The sequence below is a fragment of the Cydia strobilella genome, chromosome 6, assembly GCF_947568885.1.
Source record: "Cydia strobilella chromosome 6, ilCydStro3.1, whole genome shotgun sequence".
Classification (NCBI taxonomy): Eukaryota; Metazoa; Arthropoda; class Insecta; order Lepidoptera; family Tortricidae; genus Cydia; species Cydia strobilella.
In genome coordinates, this window is record NC_086046.1 from 21139100 (window position 1) to 21160689 (window position 21590).

At 45.0% G+C, this 21590-nt stretch overlaps 1 protein-coding gene across 1 annotated transcript in view; it reads right to left on the bottom strand.

The window, feature by feature from the left end:
- The window catches only part of LOC134742344 (uncharacterized), a 37637-nt gene extending 16667 nt beyond the window's left edge, over positions 1 to 20970 (bottom strand). The window contains 8 exon segments of the mRNA XM_063675395.1: positions 30 to 201; positions 1817 to 1956; positions 9227 to 9452; positions 13822 to 14043; positions 14764 to 16620; positions 19351 to 20118; positions 20195 to 20419; positions 20827 to 20970. Coding sequence (XP_063531465.1) covers positions 30 to 201; positions 1817 to 1956; positions 9227 to 9452; positions 13822 to 14043; positions 14764 to 16620; positions 19351 to 20118; positions 20195 to 20347 — 3538 coding nt within the window. The 5' untranslated portion in view covers positions 20348 to 20419; positions 20827 to 20970.
- Between the last annotated feature and the right edge of the window lie 620 nt (positions 20971 to 21590).

Sequence of the window (21590 nt, forward strand, 5' to 3'; positions counted from 1 at the left end):
CAATAACCTTGCAAATACGTCATACTTACTTAATGGCGGTTCGAGTGGATGTCCGGTCTTCAAACACCAACCAACGGGATGAATGTCAGGCGAATCATCGTCCAGCCAATACGAGAGTTCGTCCGGCCACCCGTCAAACGAGATGCGGACCTGGTGGCCCTTCACTTCGCTTATGCTGGCTACGCGGATCAGGAACGGCACCTGTTCAGGAAATAAACATTATTATTAGGAGGGCGCGTAAACCCAGCAAATTAGAAAGGAATAAAAAATACGGCGCGCCGTGCGAAACTTGCGACGGAAGATTTGACGATCGCGAGGATTTTAACGTATTTCTTCAATAACTCTGAAATTATACTTCTGATTAAAATTTCGTTGCACAATTCCCTCGGCTATATCACTAGCTATTTTATACTAAAATTATACTGCTATGGAATGCTGGGTAATGATATACAATTGAAAATAAATGAAAATAAGACATGTTTTCGTGATTTTTTTCTATCGAGCCAACTTTAACCTTTTAAGGTTTTGCTTGCAGTTATCTTCCTCGCGTTGTGTCGGCATTTTAGCCACGGCTCATGGGAGCCTGGGGTCCGCTTGGCAACTAATCCCAAAAATTGGCGTAGGTACTAGTTTTTACGAAAGCGACTGTCATCTGACCTTCCAACCCAGAGGGTAAACTGGGCCTTATCGGGATTAGTCCGGTTTCCTCACGATGCTTTCCTTCACCGAAAAGCGACTGGTATAAATATCAAATGATATTTCGTACATAAGTTCCTAAAAACTCATTGGTACGAGCCGGGGTTTTGAACCCGCGACCTCCGGATTGAAAGTCGCACGCCCTTACCGCTAGGCCACCAGCGCTTATTTTAAGGTTTTGCTTGAAGTCTGCCCTCGAAAATATAAAAACTGCAACCCTCTTAAATAAAAACCGGGACGAATGGAAGAAGAGGGGCAGGCCTTTGCCCAGCAGTGGGACACAATAGGCTCTCAATAATAATAATAACGTGAAACCTGGATAACTGTGACTTCTGCAGATTTGTCTCAATTAAAGAGGTATCCCACTTATCCAGCGTCTCAAATAGACAGGTATAAATAAATATCTGTCCCATTTACAGATGGTACCATTAAAGAGGTGAGAACATAGGTTATTTCAGTTATAGAGGTGCAATTATTAAATAAAATAACGTATTTCGTAAAAATTATGCATGCAGAGTTTGAGACAACTTCAGAATATTGAGACTGAATTATAATATGCTACATAAATTTAGAATGAGTATTCAAAAAATAGAAACTGCTACATAAAATTCGATACTTACAGACTTCATCCACATTCGTAACGTAAACTCAAAGATAGATATAACTCCGTAATAGATGTATACAGTCTAAGGAAAAAACGTGCCTCGAAAATCAAGAAAATTTGACTCTCGATCAGAGGGCGCTACTAGCTTTGGCCTACTGTCGTATAGATGGCGTTGACGGTTTCGTTTGTTATTTAACAATTTTTACGCATATCAGTGAAAGAACATGGGTCAAAATCATAAAAATAATTAATGCAAATAAAAAAAAACCATTTATCCATATTTAAATACCTTTTATCGTATTTTTATAAATCTTCATTTTTAGTTTTAAAGTGTGTCGATAGATGGCAGTGAATTTACCGTGGTTACAAAATTTACTATGATGACAGTACCGCTCTAGTATAAGTTACTCTATGGTAAAATGAAGCCTCTGTCTCGGCCATCGGTGAACCCTATGTCTTCGCAATAAGGCTTACGAATTTACAGTTAATAATATGGACGATGGTTCAGTAACATACCCGCTTGTCGACGACCTCGAGCTTCATGCCGGGCTTGAAGCCCTGCGGCGGGCGCGTCTTGAAGGCGCGCGGGGGCGCCGCCGCGGCCCCCGTCTCGGCCAGGTAGCTCTCCCAAGAGAACGAGTCCGGGTCCTTGTAGACTGGAAACAATCATTTTATTAACATATGGATAACTTAGCAGTTTTTAGGGTTCCGTACCCAAAGGGTAAAAACGGGACCCTATTACGAAGACTCCGTTGTCCGTCTGTCTGTCTGTCACCAGGCTGTATCTCATGAACCGTGATAGCTAGACAGTTGAAATTTTCACAGATGATGTATTTCTGTAGCCGCTATAACAACAAATACTAAAAACATAATAATATAAATATTTAAATGGGGCTCCCATACAACAAACGTGATTTTTTTGCTGTTTTTTTTTTCCATAATGGTACGGAACCCTTCGTGCGCGAGTCCGACTCGCACTTGGCCGGTTTTTATTAAAAGTAGGATACGCTAAACCCTCAGAAGTTCGCATCAAGACATTGAAGTGATTGATAGCTTGCGCGTTATAAAAATAGATTTTAAACAGAATTGTTTGAGAAAGAGGTTTGCTTGCAGTGAGTGTATTGTGGGATTAATTTTGAGTTATAAATTTGAGTAACCCGGACCCTGACCTAGGCAAGTTAAATAAAAAAGCTTGATAGCCAATTAGTTATCTTAGGATTTGGCGCAACCCATTTTTACGAAAGTGACGGTCTCCAAGCACAGCGCCATCTATTCAGCTGTCAAATTTCTAGGTACGACATTTTGCACTGTTTTAAAGGTCTTAAGGTATTTATTCGTTTATGATATACACGAAGACAGTTAAAATACCCATTAGTAAACGAGATAAGGCGACTGCTAACTTAAATGGATCTTCAATTACAGATACATTTTAAAGTTTTCATTTTCACTATGTACCGAGCATTGGATTCTTTAAATAGGAATGTTGACGAAATGATGAATTTGTATTTAATAAATTGGAAAGGACTCAGAATAGATTATTTAACCGTGGCGTGAAATTCAAGTGTTTCATATAAATAAACTATGAATAAATACTAATACTATGATAAATTATAAATTTGAAATATATAAATGAATACATGAAACACATAAATAATTATTAATTTTAAATATAATATAGTTAAATGAATGTAACAAATAAACATATATGTAATGAATTATAAAATAAAATAAATAAAGTTTTATTTCAGGCAACACATACAGTTGTACACCCATATCAACATACAATTTAGAAGTTACAATGCCAAAAGGAATACTTAACTAAAAACAAAAAAGTTAAAATAATAGGGTATTATAAATAAAGGTAATTATCATTAAGACTGTCTGCCTAAAAACCTCAATTTACCACGTGTATGTAGATTTTAGGTTTAATAATATGTATGTAACTTTCATTTTCATTTTATAAACTCCATTTTAATATAGTTCGAAAAAAGAAGCTGATTTAGCTAGTTAGCGAAAACTTTTCTCGGGGAGCTGGGGCGTCGTCTGCGGGAGAGGGGTCTCGACCCCCGCTCCGGGTCGTTCCTGGCGCAGAGGTTGTCCATCGCGGTTCAACGCGGAAACGCAGCAAGCGTGATGAGCACCTTTGCGTCGGGAGCGATGCAGGGTGGGTTGTTCGACTAGTTTTTTAAGGGTTAGTTTAGGTTTAGTATTAGTTAAGTATAATTCTGGTTGTTTTTAAGTATTGAATGTTTTACAACTATGTTTTCACTTGTTTAGTATAGTACTTAGACCTAAGTTTTTGTTTTAGTTTTATTATAAGTACATTATTTTTTTGTCACGTTAGTTAGCAATCTCAATTAAAACATTGCAATAACCAATTGTTTACTCATTTATTAAGGAAGAAAAACAAGCGGCACAAGGGATAGATTAGCATCACAACTGCGCGAAAGTCGCGGTAGGGAGGAGACTACTTTATAAAATAACTTTGATCTCTTTTTTAGAGTTCCGTATCCAAAGGGTAAAAACTTGACCCTATTACTAAGACTCCGCTGTCCGTCCGTCTGTTTGTCCGTCTGTCACCAGGCTGTATCTCATGAACCGTGATAGCTAGACAGTTGAAATTTTCACACATGTTGTATTTCTGTTGCCGCTATAACAACAAATACTAAAAACAGAATAAAAGAAATATTTAAGTACATATACAACCATACATACCCATACAACAAACGTGATTTTTTTGCCGTTTTTGCGAAATGGTACGGAACCCTCCGTGCGCGAGTCCGACTCGCACTTGGTCGGTTTTTGTAATACAAAATGAAATTGTCTAGTATAAAACGTGGCACCTAAATGAAAAGAGCTTACTTAAATGTTCTGGATATTGAAATGTTTGTTATTCAAGATGAAATAGTACAAATGTTCCTACTATTTGAGTGTAGTGTTAATTTTAGTCTAACACAATTTGAAATTATTTCCCAGTACATTATGACTCAAGTAACACATACACGAATGCATTGTAAAACCAGTATGATATTATAATAATATTTTGGCAGTGTCCTAATACGAAGTCAACACAACCATTATTTTAGCATAACTGCTTCAAACTAGTTGAGATATTCACTATAATAAAAGGTAATAATATGAATAATACACATATCCAATTCATTACTACACTTATTTACTGTAAACAGATATAAATCTACTTCGATTTATCATATCAAATACAAGTTTCGCTTCGACTTTCACGATACCGGGGGAACCGCTAATTTCGTCCAGAACACAAAACGAAATATTGCACGAAAGTATGTTTACCTCTTCTAAATGACATGAGCGAGCGGTCAACGATATCGCAAGTACATTATCGTCACATGGTTGGCGCGAGTGGCGCGACGCGTCCGTTACCCACGACGGTCGGCCACCGACTGACTAGTTCACACTTCACATACAACACTGATAATATATTTCTTTGACTTTGTCCTCGATTGACCAAGGATTGTTAATGCGTTTGTTTTCATTCTATTTAAAGTTGAAAATTATTGAGAATGGCCGCCGCTTTGTATATTTCGTGATTCTTATGACATTGAGACATTTTTATATGAAGAGATAAGGAAAACCTTGAGCGATAGTACTACATGATATAAAATAAGGTGTATTAGGATAATTCTGGAAATGGACTTTAATTTAAAGGAATTATGTGTCATTATCGGAATTACCCGACTATGCGAAGTATTCGAAATTACCCGAATTCCTTGCATTTAAAGTTAAAAAAATTGGACTTGAAACGAAGTAATTAGTGTTATTCAGAGCAAGGATAATAATTCAATTATTCTCGGTTGTGAATTAAACATCGATTTAACAATGTAAGCTGTTAGACTGGATACATCTCTGACAAAGTATCTAATATTTTATTGATTCCATATTTGTAATTGTTTTTTGTAAATTTTGATTTTCGTATTGCTTGTAAAATTTGTCACGTAAAAGTGCCCCTGTGGCCTATTTGCTGAATAAATGTTTGATGTTGATGTTTGATAAGCGGAACCAGTTAAGAGTGAAAGTTTCTATAATTTAAATGAATATTTTATGTACATAGACAATTAATTGTTATGATGTTATGTTATTGTATTGTTTTACGTTTGCATGCATTAGTTTAGTTTGTACGCCCGAAATGGGCAAGCTGATAAACTTCAGTGATATTTATAAGACCTATGTATCAACACAGCTTTGACAATAAAGAAATCTTATCTTATCTTATTTTCTAAGTTACGATAAATATATTTACATACATTATTTTATTTCCTAAGTAAGAATAGTAAATAATGTATGTGCAATTTTTCTTTATAACTTTAAGTTTAAAAGGCACTATTATACATATATAAAATAACGATTAATTTTAAAGCTCTTTGTAAGACCTTATGTAAACACATGATTATAAATGCAATAAATGAATTATGAATTAAACTGGGAATTCCTTTGAAGATTTCCGCATGCAATGTTTCAAAATCAACAAGGAACATTATTATTATTATGGAATTATTTCTTAAAGTATTAATAAGTAGGGATGGCCAAGAAGTAGATGTTTTCTTCCATTCTATCTGTTCAACCTAACTTAGTGCACTCATATTACAATGTAATACTAATAATACTATGCATTCAATCATTGGCCTGGGGAATCCTCTAATCTCAAAAATATTTTTAATTTCTACTTCTATAATATTGTCTTCGGTTACCGCGATAGTTACTCATGAAATAAAACTATGAAAACGGATTATATCGCGTATATTGAATTTATAATACATCCCGACGTTTCGAACTCTTTACAGCGTTCGTGGTCAACGGGTGACTGAGGAAAAATTACAAAATGCAAAAATACCCACATACTAAAATAATGAACAATCATAGACTACAAACTTTAAGGCTGGTTGTACATGCAAAATCGGTTCATAAGGCTAGTTATACACTATAATTATTTTTCAAGTAAAGATATATATATATATATATACGCGATAAAAATAAACTATGCCGGCTCCAACCCTACACCACGGACCCGAGAAGATTTAATTCCCTCCTAAATTGTAGGAGGGTATCCCAATATGGGACCGGCAACAAACTCGGCGGGACACATCTTTTCAAAACATCAGAATGTCCAGCATCATCCAACACTACGGTCTCACAGTCTATGTCTCGCTTGCTCCTTTATCAGGTGGACTACAGGATCCCAAGCTGGTGGTAGAGAAAAGCCATCTTCCCTATTAAAGTTTGGATATTTCTTAATCTCAATGGCCTCGCGCAGCATTCTGGGTATGTAACGCTTCTCCTTGGCAAGAACCAGAGGCTTATCAAACTTGATTGAGTGATTGGCTTTATCCATGACATGCTCACAGACAGCAGACCTAGGTCGACGGTGCTTGACATCAGCTATGTGTTCCTTCACCCGAGTGGAAATGCTCCGTTTCGTCTGCCCGACATATGCTAGGCCACACTCACAGTCCAGCCTGTACACTCCTGCAGTCTGTAGAGGGGTATTGCATTTTACAGGCCTCAGGAATTGTGACATCTTCTTCATTGGCTTGAAATATGTTTTTATAGAAGCACGCTTCAAGATGTGGCTGATCCTGTCCGTGACCCCCCTGACAAAAGGCAGAATGGCAGGCCTGCGCTCGACTGTGGGGATCTTAATGTGGGACCTCTGGTTGACCCGCGGTATCCTGAGCTCGTTTGCCTGGAGCGCGCGCCTGGCATGCTGGAGCTCCGCGGCCAGATGCTGGTCATCACATATCCTCTGGGCTCTCTGAAACAAAGATTTGCCTACTGTAACAAGTTGACTGGGATGGTGATGCGATTTGCCAATCCCAGTCAACTTGTTACAGTAGGCAAATCTTTGTTTCAGAGAGCCCAGAGGATATGTGATGACCAGCATCTGGCCGCGGAGCTCCAGCATGCCAGGCGCGCGCTCCAGGCAAACGAGCTCAGGATACCGCGGGTCAACCAGAGGTCCCACATTAAGATCCCCACAGTCGAGCGCAGGCCTGCCATTCTGCCTTTTGTCAGGGGGGTCACGGACAGGATCAGCCACATCTTGAAGCGTGCTTCTATAAAAACATATTTCAAGCCAATGAAGAAGATGTCGCAATTCCTGAGGCCTGTAAAATGCAATACCCCTCTACAGACTGCAGGAGTGTACAGGCTGGACTGTGAGTGTGGCCTATCATATGTCGGGCAGACGAAACGGAGCATTTCCACTCGGGTGAAGGAACACATAGCTGATGTCAAGCACCGTCGACCTAGGTCTGCTGTCTGTGAGCATGTCATGGATAAAGCCAATCACTCAATCAAGTTTGATAAGCCTCTGGTTCTTGCCAAGGAGAAGCGTTACATACCCAGAATGCTGCGCGAGGCCATTGAGATTAAGAAATATCCAAACTTTAATAGGGAAGATGGCTTTTCTCTACCACCAGCTTGGGATCCTGTAGTCCACCTGATAAAGGAGCAAGCGAGACATAGACTGTGAGACCGTAGTGTTGGATGATGCTGGACATTCTGATGTTTTGAAAAGATGTGTCCCGCCGAGTTTGTTGCCGGTCCCATATTGGGATACCCTCCTACAATTTAGGAGGGAATTAAATCTTCTCGGGTCCGTGGTGTAGGGTTGGAGCCGGCATAGTTTATTTTTATCGCGTATATATATATATATATCTTTACTTGAAAAATAATTATAGTGTATAACTAGCCTTATGAACCGATTTTGCATGTACAACCAGCCTTAAAGTTTGTAGTCTATGATTGTTCATTATTTTAGTATGTGGGTATTTTTGCATTTTGTAATTTTTCCTCAGTCACCCGTTGACCACGAACGCTGTAAAGAGTTCGAAACGTCGGGATGTATTATAAATTCAATATACGCGATATAATCCGTTTTCATAGTTTTATTTCTACTTCTATGTTTAACAATACCACCAACACGTGCCTGACCTACGTGCGTGTGTGATGAATTCAATTGGTTTTTTTTTTGCTATTTGTGCTTAAAAATAGTACTTTAAGATTCATGTTATGTGTGTGTGTCTGTGTTAAGTGCTTTAATCATCTAAAAGTACGGTGTTTTTTTTTTCTAACCAAAATTACAAGTTTCAGGACAAATCAAATTGTTTTTTTTAGGTAGTTACACTATACTAAAGAAAAAGTATTATGACATCTATTTCGGTTCAAAATGACAGGGTTTTTGTATTTTAGAAAAGGTGAATGGAACGAATGACGAATGAAATTGCACACAGGTAAAGTGTCATAATGAAACGTTCACGAAAATCCGATTTTACCGAATCCAAATTGCAGCACTTAAAAATTTGACCACTACCTTATTAAATTTGATAGTTTGACCGGTTTTTTAACACTCACAGTTGGGCGGCGTGAGCGCGATGCCGTCCTCTGCCCAGCCGACTGAGTGAATGTATGGCGACGTGGGATCCAGCCAGATGAACATATCGTCCCACGAGTCAAAGTTGGTCAGCAGCCGCGCGTTGAGCATGTCGGCTACTCTAACATGTCAACTGACACTAACGTGTCCAATACTCACAGTTGGGCGGTGTGAGCGCGATGCCGTTCTCCTCTGCCCAGCCGACTGAGTGTATGTATGGCGACGTGGGATCCAGCCAGATGAACATATCGTCCCACGAGTCAAAGTTGGTCAGCAGCCGCGCGTTGAGCATGTCGGCTACTCTAACATGTCAACTGACACTAACGTGTCCAATACTCACAGTTGGGCGGTGTGAGCGCGATGCCGTTCTCCTCTGCCCAGCCGACTGAGTGAATGTATGGCGACGTGGGATCCAGCCAGATGAACATATCGTCCCACGAGTCAAAGTTGGTCAGCAGCCGCGCGTTGAGCATGTCGGCTACTCTAACATGTCAACTGACACTAACGTGTCCAATACTCACAGTTGGGCGGTGTGAGCGCGATGCCGTTCTCCTCTGCCCAGCCGACTGAGTGTATGTATGGCGACGTGGGATCCAGCCACACGTCGTACATATCGTCCCACGAGTCGAAGTTGATCAGCAGCCGGGCGTCGAGCATGTCGGCGACGGTCGCGACACACACCATGTCGTTCTTGCGGTCCTCGGCTTCGAGTTTCATGCCGATGCGGAAGCCGTTGGGTTTTACAGTCTGTTGACAAAATATAATTTTATAGCAATACAACATGTTTTTGGGTTGAAGCTGTCACTAGGTAAGTAGATAAACTTAGGGGTACTGAGCATTGACACCGGTGGATTTTATATCGTTGCAATAAAGATTTACACTGAGCGAGCGTTTATGTAGCGGACCAGAGGACGTACCGCGAAAATCAAAATTTCGTTTTCTCCCTCTCTGTCGCTCCTAGAATATATGAGCGGATAGACAGGTAAATAGACGAACGGCCGAAAGAAGTGATTCTCGGTAGAAAATCAGACACCAATATACTAATGAAGTATGCAATTAGTTTCAAGTTAGTAGTGTAAAATTCCGAAGACAGATAAATGTGCTATTTCCAGTCCAAATTTGCCAACTAAAATTGCCCCCAGTTTTTTTAAGCATTGATTTTAGATTTACTGTGCTGACCCGAAGATATCGAGTCGGTTGATGCATTAAGGGTCGGCTGCACCAAACCGTCTGTCACCGTTAAAGCGTTCGCAAAGTTTAATTGTATAGGAATTTTCATAGTACTCGGTTGAGTGATGTCGATCAGTCTGTTAAGTATAGTTGGTGCAACTGGCCCTGAATGTTACCGTGGTAGTGATGTGCGGGAACAGGTGCCTGGGGGCGGCTATGGCGCGCATCTGCTTGAGGTACATGGGCCAGCTGAAGCCGTGCCGGTGCGCGGCGGGCGGGCGCAGCGCAACTGGCCCTGAATGTTACCGTGGTAGTGATGTGCGGGAACAGGTGCCTGGGGGCGGCTATGGCGCGCATCTGCTTGAGGTACATGGGCCAGCTGAAGCCGTGCCGGTGCGCGGCGGGCGGGCGCAGCGCAACTGGCCCTGAATGTTACCGTGGTAGTGATGTGCGGGAACAGGTGCCTGGGGGCGGCTATGGCGCGCATCTGCTTGAGGTACATGGGCCAGCTGAAGCCGTGCCGGTGCGCGGCGGGCGGGCGCAGCGCAACTGGCCCTGAATGTTACCGTGGTAGTGATGTGCGGGAACAGGTGCCTGGGGGCGGCTATGGCGCGCATCTGCTTGAGGTACATGGGCCAGCTGAAGCCGTGCCGGTGCGCGGCGGGCGGGCGCAGCGCAACTGGCCCTGAATGTTACCGTGGTAGTGATGTGCGGGAACAGGTGCCTGGGGGCGGCTATGGCGCGCATCTGCTTGAGGTACATGGGCCAGCTGAAGCCGTGCCGGTGCGCGGCGGGCGGGCGCAGCGCAACTGGCCCTGAATGTTACCGTGGTAGTGATGTGCGGGAACAGGTGCCTGGGGGCGGCTATGGCGCGCATCTGCTTGAGGTACATGGGCCAGCTGAAGTCGTGCCGGTGCGCGGCGGGCGGGCGCAGCGCAACTGGCCCTGAATGTTACCGTGGTAGTGATGTGCGGGAACAGGTGCCTGGGGGCGGCTATGGCGCGCATCTGCTTGAGGTACATGGGCCAGCTGAAGCCGTGCCGGTGCGCGGCGGGCGGGCGCAGCGCAACTGGCCCTGAATGTTACCGTGGTAGTGATGTGCGGGAACAGGTGCCTGGGGGCGGCTATGGCGCGCATCTGCTTGAGGTACATGGGCCAGCTGAAGCCGTGCCGGTGCGCGGCGGGCGGGCGCAGCGCAACTGGCCCTGAATGTTACCGTGGTAGTGATGTGCGGGAACAGGTGCCTGGGGGCGGCTATGGCGCGCATCTGCTTGAGGTACATGGGCCAGCTGAAGCCGTGCCGGTGCGCGGCGGGCGGGCGCAGCGCAACTGGCCCTGAATGTTACCGTGGTAGTGATGTGCGGGAACAGGTGCCTGGGGGCGGCTATGGCGCGCATCTGCTTGAGGTACATGGGCCAGCTGAAGTCGTGCCGGTGCGCGGCGGGCGGGCGCAGCGCAACTGGCCCTGAATGTTACCGTGGTAGTGATGTGCGGGAACAGGTGCCTGGGGGCGGCTATGGCGCGCATCTGCTTGAGGTACATGGGCCAGCTGAAGCCGTGCCGGTGCGCGGCGGGCGGGCGCAGCGCAACTGGCCCTGAATGTTACCGTGGTAGTGATGTGCGGGAACAGGTGCCTGGGGGCGGCTATGGCGCGCATCTGCTTGAGGTACATGGGCCAGCTGAAGCCGTGCCGGTGCGCGGCGGGCGGGCGCAGCGCAACTGGCCCTGAATGTTACCGTGGTAGTGATGTGCGGGAACAGGTGCCTGGGGGCGGCTATGGCGCGCATCTGCTTGAGGTACATGGGCCAGCTGAAGCCGTGCCGGTGCGCGGCGGGCGGGCGCAGCGCAACTGGCCCTGAATGTTACCGTGGTAGTGATGTGCGGGAACAGGTGCCTGGGGGCGGCTATGACGCGCATCTGCTTGAGGTACATGGGCCAGCTGAAGTCGTGCCGGTGCGCGGCGGGCGGGCGCAGCGCAACTGGCCCTGAATGTTACCGTGGTAGTGATGTGCGGGAACAGGTGCCTGGGGGCGGCTATGGCGCGCATCTGCTTGAGGTACATGGGCCAGCTGAAGCCGTGCCGGTGCGCGGCGGGCGGGCGCAGCGCAACTGGCCCTGAATGTTACCGTGGTAGTGATGTGCGGGAACAGGTGCCTGGGGGCGGCTATGGCGCGCATCTGCTTGAGGTACATGGGCCAGCTGAAGCCGTGCCGGTGCGCGGCGGGCGGGCGCAGCGCAACTGGCCCTGAATGTTACCGTGGTAGTGATGTGCGGGAACAGGTGCCTGGGGGCGGCTATGGCGCGCATCTGCTTGAGGTACATGGGCCAGCTGAAGTCGTGCCGGTGCGCGGCGGGCGGGCGCAGCGCAACTGGCCCTGAATGTTACCGTGGTAGTGATGTGCGGGAACAGGTGCCTGGGGGCGGCTATGGCGCGCATCTGCTTGAGGTACATGGGCCAGCTGAAGCCGTGCCGGTGCGCGGCGGGCGGGCGCAGCGCAACTGGCCCTGAATGTTACCGTGGTAGTGATGTGCGGGAACAGGTGCCTGGGGGCGGCTATGGCGCGCATCTGCTTGAGGTACATGGGCCAGCTGAAGCCGTGCCGGTGCGCGGCGGGCGGGCGCAGCGCAACTGGCCCTGAATGTTACCGTGGTAGTGATGTGCGGGAACAGGTGCCTGGGGGCGGCTATGGCGCGCATCTGCTTGAGGTACATGGGCCAGCTGAAGCCGTGCCGGTGCGCGGCGGGCGGGCGCAGCGCAACTGGCCCTGAATGTTACCGTGGTAGTGATGTGCGGGAACAGGTGCCTGGGGGCGGCTATGACGCGCATCTGCTTGAGGTACATGGGCCAGCTGAAGTCGTGCCGGTGCGCGGCGGGCGGGCGCAGCGCAACTGGCCCTGAATGTTACCGTGGTAGTGATGTGCGGGAACAGGTGCCTGGGGGCGGCTATGGCGCGCATCTGCTTGAGGTACATGGGCCAGCTGAAGCCGTGCCGGTGCGCGGCGGGCGGGCGCAGCGCAACTGGCCCTGAATGTTACCGTGGTAGTGATGTGCGGGAACAGGTGCCTGGGGGCGGCTATGGCGCGCATCTGCTTGAGGTACATGGGCCAGCTGAAGCCGTGCCGGTGCGCGGCGGGCGGGCGCAGCGCAACTGGCCCTGAATGTTACCGTGGTAGTGATGTGCGGGAACAGGTGCCTGGGGGCGGCTATGGCGCGCATCTGCTTGAGGTACATGGGCCAGCTGAAGCCGTGCCGGTGCGCGGCGGGCGGGCGCAGCGCAACTGGCCCTGAATGTTACCGTGGTAGTGATGTGCGGGAACAGGTGCCTGGGGGCGGCTATGGCGCGCATCTGCTTGAGGTACATGGGCCAGCTGAAGCCGTGCCGGTGCGCGGCGGGCGGGCGCAGCGCAACTGGCCCTGAATGTTACCGTGGTAGTGATGTGCGGGAACAGGTGCCTGGGGGCGGCTATGACGCGCATCTGCTTGAGGTACATGGGCCAGCTGAAGTCGTGCCGGTGCGCGGCGGGCGGGCGCAGCGCAACTGGCCCTGAATGTTACCGTGGTAGTGATGTGCGGGAACAGGTGCCTGGGGGCGGCTATGACGCGCATCTGCTTGAGGTACATGGGCCAGCTGAAGTCGTGCCGGTGCGCGGCGGGCGGGCGCAGCGCAACTGGCCCTGAATGTTACCGTGGTAGTGATGTGCGGGAACAGGTGCCTGGGGGCGGCTATGACGCGCATCTGCTTGAGGTACATGGGCCAGCTGAAGCCGTGCCGGTGCGCGGCGGGCGGGCGCAGCGCAACTGGCCCTGAATGTTACCGTGGTAGTGATGTGCGGGAACAGGTGCCTGGGGGCGGCTATGGCGCGCATCTGCTTGAGGTACATGGGCCAGCTGAAGCCGTGCCGGTGCGCGGCGGGCGGGCGCAGCGCAACTGGCCCTGAATGTTACCGTGGTAGTGATGTGCGGGAACAGGTGCCTGGGGGCGGCTATGGCGCGCATCTGCTTGAGGTACATGGGCCAGCTGAAGCCGTGCCGGTGCGCGGCGGGCGGGCGCAGCGCGCGCTGGCTGCGCTCGCACCAGCCGGCCGGGAACACGTCGGGGCAGTCCGCGTTCACCCAGTAGTCGTGGATGTCGGGGTACGAGTCGAAGTGGAGGCGGAGGCGGTAGCCCTGGAGGAAACATTTCATATAAAAACCATGGTATTTAAAGGCATTTTGTAACCACAGAGTTGAAAGATGTAGAGGTAGAATTGTAAAATGTAGAGGTAAAATTTGATTTTAAAACACAACAAATTCAATCTAGCACTGGACGCACGCGGCGCGGCAAGCCGCCGCCGCTGTCGTCCAAAACAGGATCATTCAGGATCAATAGTAGATTGAACCATCTCACCCGAGATATTTTTATGCGGGAAAAGCAATTTTTCACCCGGCTCTCAGCCTATGAAAGGTGAACTTTCCGAACAGGAGAGTTGAAAAATATAGACTAAAATTATCCTGTTTTGGACGACGGCGGCGGCGGCTTGCCATGTGTCCTAATTCTCTAATACTATTGGTTCAAATTTAACAGATTTTTTTTCTTGTTTGGTGGGCCCCTAGAATAGACCATAAAGGCTAATCAGTCATATAGTTATTTGTATAAACCGTTTTCTGTTGACACAATTAGAAGTTCATCCAGTTTTCCACTCGAGACTTAGTCATCACGCGAAAACAATATAGTCATAGTGATTAAATATACTACAAAAAACCCTGCTAGGATTTTATTGCGGCGCTGGCGTAGTTATCTTTCTTTCTTCTTGCTTTTTAAAAATTGACGCGCACATATTTGGGAGAGCTAAGATCCAACAATTGGTAAAAAAAATTGTGAACAATTGGGTAAAAACTATAGTTTACCTGCACTTCAGCCACAGAAACTACAGCCCAGACGGACGCGCGCTGCGGGTCTATCGCCTCCATCCGCATGCCGACCTTGAACCCGTTCCGGTTGTACGGGAACGGATCCTTAAACAACTTCACCGGGGCCGCCTTCGCTTTACAGAAGTCCAAATACCGCATCCATGAGAAACCGTTCTTCCCACACATCCATGGATATTTCTCATCTATCACATCATCGGATAGCTTTTCATCGTCAGGTTTAGCAGGTTCATCCATCGGTTCATCATGCTGTTTCCTCATGAGGAGTTTCTTCATTTTGTTCCTCCGGCGAGTTAGTTCGGCGCGCTCGCGATCTCGCTTCTTTTGGGTCACCTTTTGTACATCGCTTTGGCAAGTAAGACTGCAGAAGTTAGGCGTTATGAATTCTGCTGCCATCCCGTGGCAGCCGCAGCCATCACATCGGTATAGGTCCTCGGGTGATGTTGGTTTCTTTTCACGTGGACGTTCTATACGTTGTTTTAAAGGCGTGTGGTATTTCGCGCTAGGTGGGAGAGGTAATTCTTCAGGATCCGAAGCGTCTATGAAATCTATAAGCCCGAATTCATTTGTTTGGAACTGTAGCGTACTGCCTTGCAGCTGCGCTATACCGTTGTTCCAGAACAATCCTGGAGGATCTTCCTCTAACGCGCTATCCACGCTTTCCCGTTTCATTCTCTCATTCTTCATGTCTTTTTGATAGTACAGTAAGCTTTTTGTTTCTGGTTCTTTCTTCTCCTTGTATTCCTCGTCGGAATCGCCGAGAATGACTTTACATTCCAAGTCCTTGTCTAACTTTTCGTCGCAGAATAGAGAAGGCACGCGATGATCGTCGTTATTGTCAGAATCTTGACGCTCTTCGGATTTTTCCGCCGTTTTTGGCAGCGGTTGCGTAAATTTCATGTTTTTACTGGCTAAATTTTCATTGCAGAGCGATATCCGCCTCTTCAGATTAGCGTGGGAAGCTTTTCTTTCGCTGTTATCAGAGTTAGAGCGTCTTAAAATAGCAGGAGCCGCTATCGTGACATGGGAACCAACTTCATTCCTTTCTATCATGTTCCTATTCAATAAACTCTTTCCTTTTTCCGGTATAGCTAGAGTGAATGACTTCTCCCGACTCTGATCCTCATCATCAGCTATCGAAACTGTGTAAATATCATCATTCATCGAAGCATTAGTTTCTGGTATTGAAAGTGTATAAGTGCCTTGTTCGTCTGTAGGCTCTGCTCGGGACCCAGGAATGGATATTGTGTATGTTTCACATTTGTTAGGACTCTGCGGAATCGGATTAGTTTCTTTACTGTTACCATTTAAATTGCCCATCTTTGCCAGAGGTTGTAGCGGTGGCATGTCTGCAGATTCTAAGCCAGCGCTGTCTCTCATGACAGTGATATTGCCTTGAGGATCATTCTGTATTTGTCCATTAGCTATTTGCAGATTAATTATAGGTCCTTTGGAAGCCATGGTGGCTGGCAGGGTTACTGGCAGGATAAACTTTGTGTTTTGGATTTTTGGCATAGTCATCGGAGTTAGAAATAGCTTCTGGTTGTTAGAGTTAACAGTTGTCTGGTTATTTGAGATTAGGATGGACTGATTATCAGCCATATTTTTAGTGTTAGGTTTCTTGACTGAGCTGAGGTAGGCTATGGCTTGCTTCCCCGCATTCCCGGGGGCAATGCTGACTGGGACTATCATCTTCTCATTGCTTTTAGGTTTCTGGATAACAATTGGCGGGGTAGCGGCTGGGGCCGAGACAGTCTTGCCCAGAGATATTTTTGGCGCAATATTTGGTTTGTTGTTTACATTTGATATTAAATGTATGTTGGAGTTGCTGGTGACCTGAAATAATGAGGACTAATTTAGGTCAATCTTGGACAAATATAGGATCAATCAAATTAAAACAGTGATATTATGCGATATAATTACATATACCAGACCACCACCACTGACCAGACTGGACCAGGGTGCACTCATTGGTAGCTGCGTACACATGAGTATGTAGCAGCCGATGAGTGTACCCTGGCTCCTGCCAAAATAAAAATACACTAATAATAATAATAAGCCCGCAGGGCAGCTTGTGTAGAGCTGTTGGGGAGTGACGACCCCACGGACCCGAGTGCTCCAGAGTCGGTCAGTGTCTCCGTCTCCGGCGTGCCTTCGTCGGTCGGAGTGGACCCCAAGGGGACCCGCAGGGCTCTCAGCTCTGGCTTGTCTTCATTGGCCGTCCAGAGGGGAGTCGTAAGAGCTATTATGCTCCAGGGGTGGAAGTGTTAAAGGGCATAACGCCGCGAGTAACTTCGGAGAAAGCGCAACACCCCTCTCGACACCCCTGAGCCGCTCACGCCGGTGTTGCGCCTGGCCGTCTTTACGACGGCGCATCAGGTGCCCATCTAGCGAGTAGCGAGTCACCGCCTGCCTCGACAACACTGTATGTCACAATGTTATGGCAGGTGTCCGGAACTCTTTGCAATAGTCAAGTTTTATTTTACACCCAAATTTAAACCATAGACCCCAATGCCTGCTGAAACCGGTTTTTTACGGGTATCTATTTATGCACCCGTAAATGGGTTCCAGCAGGCGTTCTACATGACATCAAAGCTCTCCAAACGGCCTCTACGTGTTGGATCTATATCCCTACGCACGCCTTATAAATGACCGGGCTTAACAACCCGAGAGTTTGTAACGGAGGTACAAATAATAATAATTTAAGTTTACTAGACTTATATTGACCGGGATATAGACCGTGATTACCTTTTACCTTTGTGTATCCTGTAATTTGTTTGTGTAAAAAACCAGTGATATCCGAATCAAACACGCGTAGTGACACCGTGAATGTAGTGTGTTTGGACAGACCAACGAGTGTGAACGCGACCGGACCAACAAGTGTGAATGCGACCGATGGTAACGTTGAAAGCGAACGCAGCCGACGCGCAAGAATGAGGGTAGACCGAGCGCGGTCTACACAACTTTGACACCCACCCGCTATCCTCAGTCACCCGTGAACATGATGCATGTAACAGCGTCGAAATATCGGGAACTCATAAATAATACAAAAGGTAATCACGGTCTATATCCCGGTCAATATAAGTCTAGTGAAACTAACCGTGAATCATTCAAAACTCTAATTTAAGTTTAGTTGCTTAAGATAGTATTAAGTACTAACATGTATGGACCATTATGAAGTCTGAAATAAACGATTTTTTTATATATAGTTGAGTTGAATGATTTTGAATGATTCCACACACAGCTACACAGAGTATTAATGGCAAAAATTGTATTGAATGAATGAATGTGACTTAAACGCACGATGTTGACGAATTTTGTATGGGAGCCCCACTTATTTTATTGTTTTTAGCAAAGATAGATATAACTCCGTAATAGATGGATACAGTCTAAGGAAAAAACGTGCCTCGAAAATCAAGAAAATTTGATTCTCGATCAGAGGGCGCTACTAGCTTTGGCCTACTATCGTATAGATGTTTCGTTTGTTATTTAACAATTTTAATGCATGTCAGTGAAAGAACATGGGTCAAAATCATAAAAATAATTAATGCAAATAAAAAAAATCATTTATCCATATTTAAATACATCTTATCGTATTTTTATAAATCTTCATTTTTAGTTTTAAAGTGTGTCGATAGATGGCAGTGAATTTACTGTGGTTACAAAATCTACTATGACAGTACCGCTCTATCTAATTATATGCTCTTTGTTTTTAGTATTTGTTGTTATAGAGGCAACAGAAATACATCATCTGTGAAAATTGCAGCTGTCTAGCTATCATGGTTCATGAGATACATCCTGGTGACAGACGGACAGACAGACAGCGGAGCCTTAGTAATAGGGTCCCGTTTTCACCCTTTGGGTACGGAACCCTAAAAAGCCCTCGATGGGTGAGTCCGACTCGCACTTGTCCGGTTTTTTTTAAATTAATTATGTTATTGTTAAATGACATAGTAGAGGTTGCCGGGAAAGACTGGATGTACAATGCCAAACAGATATTTATGGAAGAAATGGGAGGAGGCCTTTACCCAAACGGGATCCATACCCCAAGAAAGAAAAATCAACAGAAACTTATTTTAACCAAATTTAAAAACTAAAATAGAAACTAAATAATTGAAAAGAGTATGGAAACAAAGAGGCTATAATAATAATAATAATAATTGTTAAATCAAATCATGTATTGAGTCACACTGAATTGTTAAAACTATTAAAAAAGTAATTTCCAAAAAATCTGTACCTTAAAATGCAAATTTTCTTATTATCTCATTAAAACTAATGAATTCTAATTACACACTGCATTTATCCTCACTTTTGCTTTATTTAAAATTATAAATTATTTTATGTATCAAATACTTAGCATGAAAAAGGTATGAATTTCATGAATCATATAATAGGAATAACAAACTTCAAAAACAGGCAGGTTTCTTAGGGTAAATATCATGAATAATATTTACCCTAAGAATACAGTGGAATTTTATTTACGGCATAGATATAAATTTATAATATTTCTCTTTGCCTTGAATAAAACACTGTTATGATAGCTATACAGTTATATAAATTACTTACAGGTCTCCTGACTATGATCTGCGGAGGATTTCCACTGGTGCTGGCTTGGCTGATGACATCGGTGCTTGTGACCGGCTTCAGACCTTGCGGAGTCTGGATGTAAACCACATGAGGCACATTCCTCGTGGCCCCTCTCAGCTGCACAGTTCCCGAACTAACCGAATTAGGAAGCGCTAACTGTATTGAGTTATTAACTGAACTGGGTATCTGCACAACTGTAGAATTGTTACCCATTTGCACTTGAGCTCCTGACGTTACAGTTTGTAGATGCGAGGAACTAGTCACTGTCATATCAGCACCATTATCCATACTATTAGACCTAGGATTAGACCCCATATGCACATGTATAATAGAACTCATTGGCTGATTAGAGCTTTGCAAAATTGGCATAGATTGCATACCCGGAGGCCCGAGTTGAATGTTCTGACTAGCGCCAGGGATTTGCAGAGGCACATTGATAGTGTCTCCCGCTGGCAACTGAACTGGCACACTGGTAGTCCCGGACACTTGTATTGGAAGACTGACGGGGGCTATTTGCAAAGGTACACTACTGCTTGGTCCAGAGAGCTGGACGGGCACGTTGATGTTGGCGCTCGTGCCGGGGATCTGTACTGGGACGTGCACCGTGGATAGCTGGAGGGGGTACGGCGCGGGATTCGGGTGCAGCTTCACCGGCGCCAGCGAGTGCGTCATCAGCCCGTGCTGCAGCGGCAGCGAGCCCTGCCCGCTACCTACCGAAGACACGATCATGCTGCTCGATATCGGCGTCTACAAATAAAAACACTACGTCACAAACGTCATCACAAATTTATTTATCACTTTCGACAAGAATAACACCACTCACGCGCAAAGTATTCAGCAGCACATTGTGCTGCGAACCAGTCGGAGCTAGATTGTTGCAGGCGGGAGCGCTGCTCGATTTAAGTAATCTTTTTTTCAAAATCTCACTTTTTGAATCGTCAAAGTTTTGAAGTGGATTACACTGCTGTCTCTCCATTTCTCGGCATCGAGATTGTTTGCGAACGCATTACAGACGTTCGGCTATCTTTTACGATTCATTATTGACGACCTGCAACGTACATAAAAATAAAATATTGTTAGGTGAAAAATCATCTCGACGCTCCACGGACTTCGAAGGCTAAAAACGTGTGACGACAAAGTTATTTGTGAAAATTAGTAAAGTAAAATATGCACAATAAAATAAATATACACCAACAACTTGTTACACTTTATTCGTATAATCAATTTTTCTTTAGCGAGTATCGCACTATATCAATTGTGCAGCTACTTTTGCAGATTCACAACCTTCCTCAGAAAAGTTCACCAAATATTAAAACGACAGTTTGTTACTCACTGATAAATCTTGCAATATGAAGACTACAATTATTAGGATTTTTCTAACTATTACAGCATCATTATCGTATTGAAAACAATTAAATATAAATAAATAATGTAGAATGAAGCGACGATATTTACCTGCCTGGCACACAACTGGTGAGAAGTAATAATTCTGACAACATAGCCAAAATTACTAAATTCGTTAGGTTGGTATTTGCAAAATGTTCGACCAATAACAAGGAGGCATTTCCGTGACGAAGCTTTCGCGCCCGATTACTCTAAAAAAATATCGAACATTCACTCTGATAGGAATATCATAAAAAAATAAAGGTATTCATATGTTAATGAATATACGACAATTTGAAGTAATCGTATTTTAATAGGCACGTTGTTATGTTAATTAGTGTTAAATTTTGATAATAAATAAAATACTATATATCCGAAAGTTCGTTTCAATGTTGAAGCTATGCTATTTATAGAACTTGAAGTATCTAAAATTGTTTTGTTGAAGTTTAAAGTGTAACTATACTTTAATTGATACAACAAACTTAAAACATTATTGTCAACAATTAGTTTGTAAATATAATTTCCTCAAGATTAAATTAGCATTTTTGGTACATCAATGACCGGATATCCGATTTCCACCATGCCTTTCCTTTTCCCGCTGTAGTAGGTGAAAATAAAAATAAAAAGAAGAAAGTAAAGTTATTGTTATTCAGCTTAATTTGCGATATTATGTTTCTGATACTCGGATTAATAAATTGATGCAAACTATTGACACGTTTTTATTGTAAATTAAATTTTGCTTAAAAGCAGGGCAGTTTGAGTAATGTTTTAAAACGCCTTGCATTGAAAGTCATAACCGCATAAATCACATCGTCCTCCATCAGTTGCTTAAACAG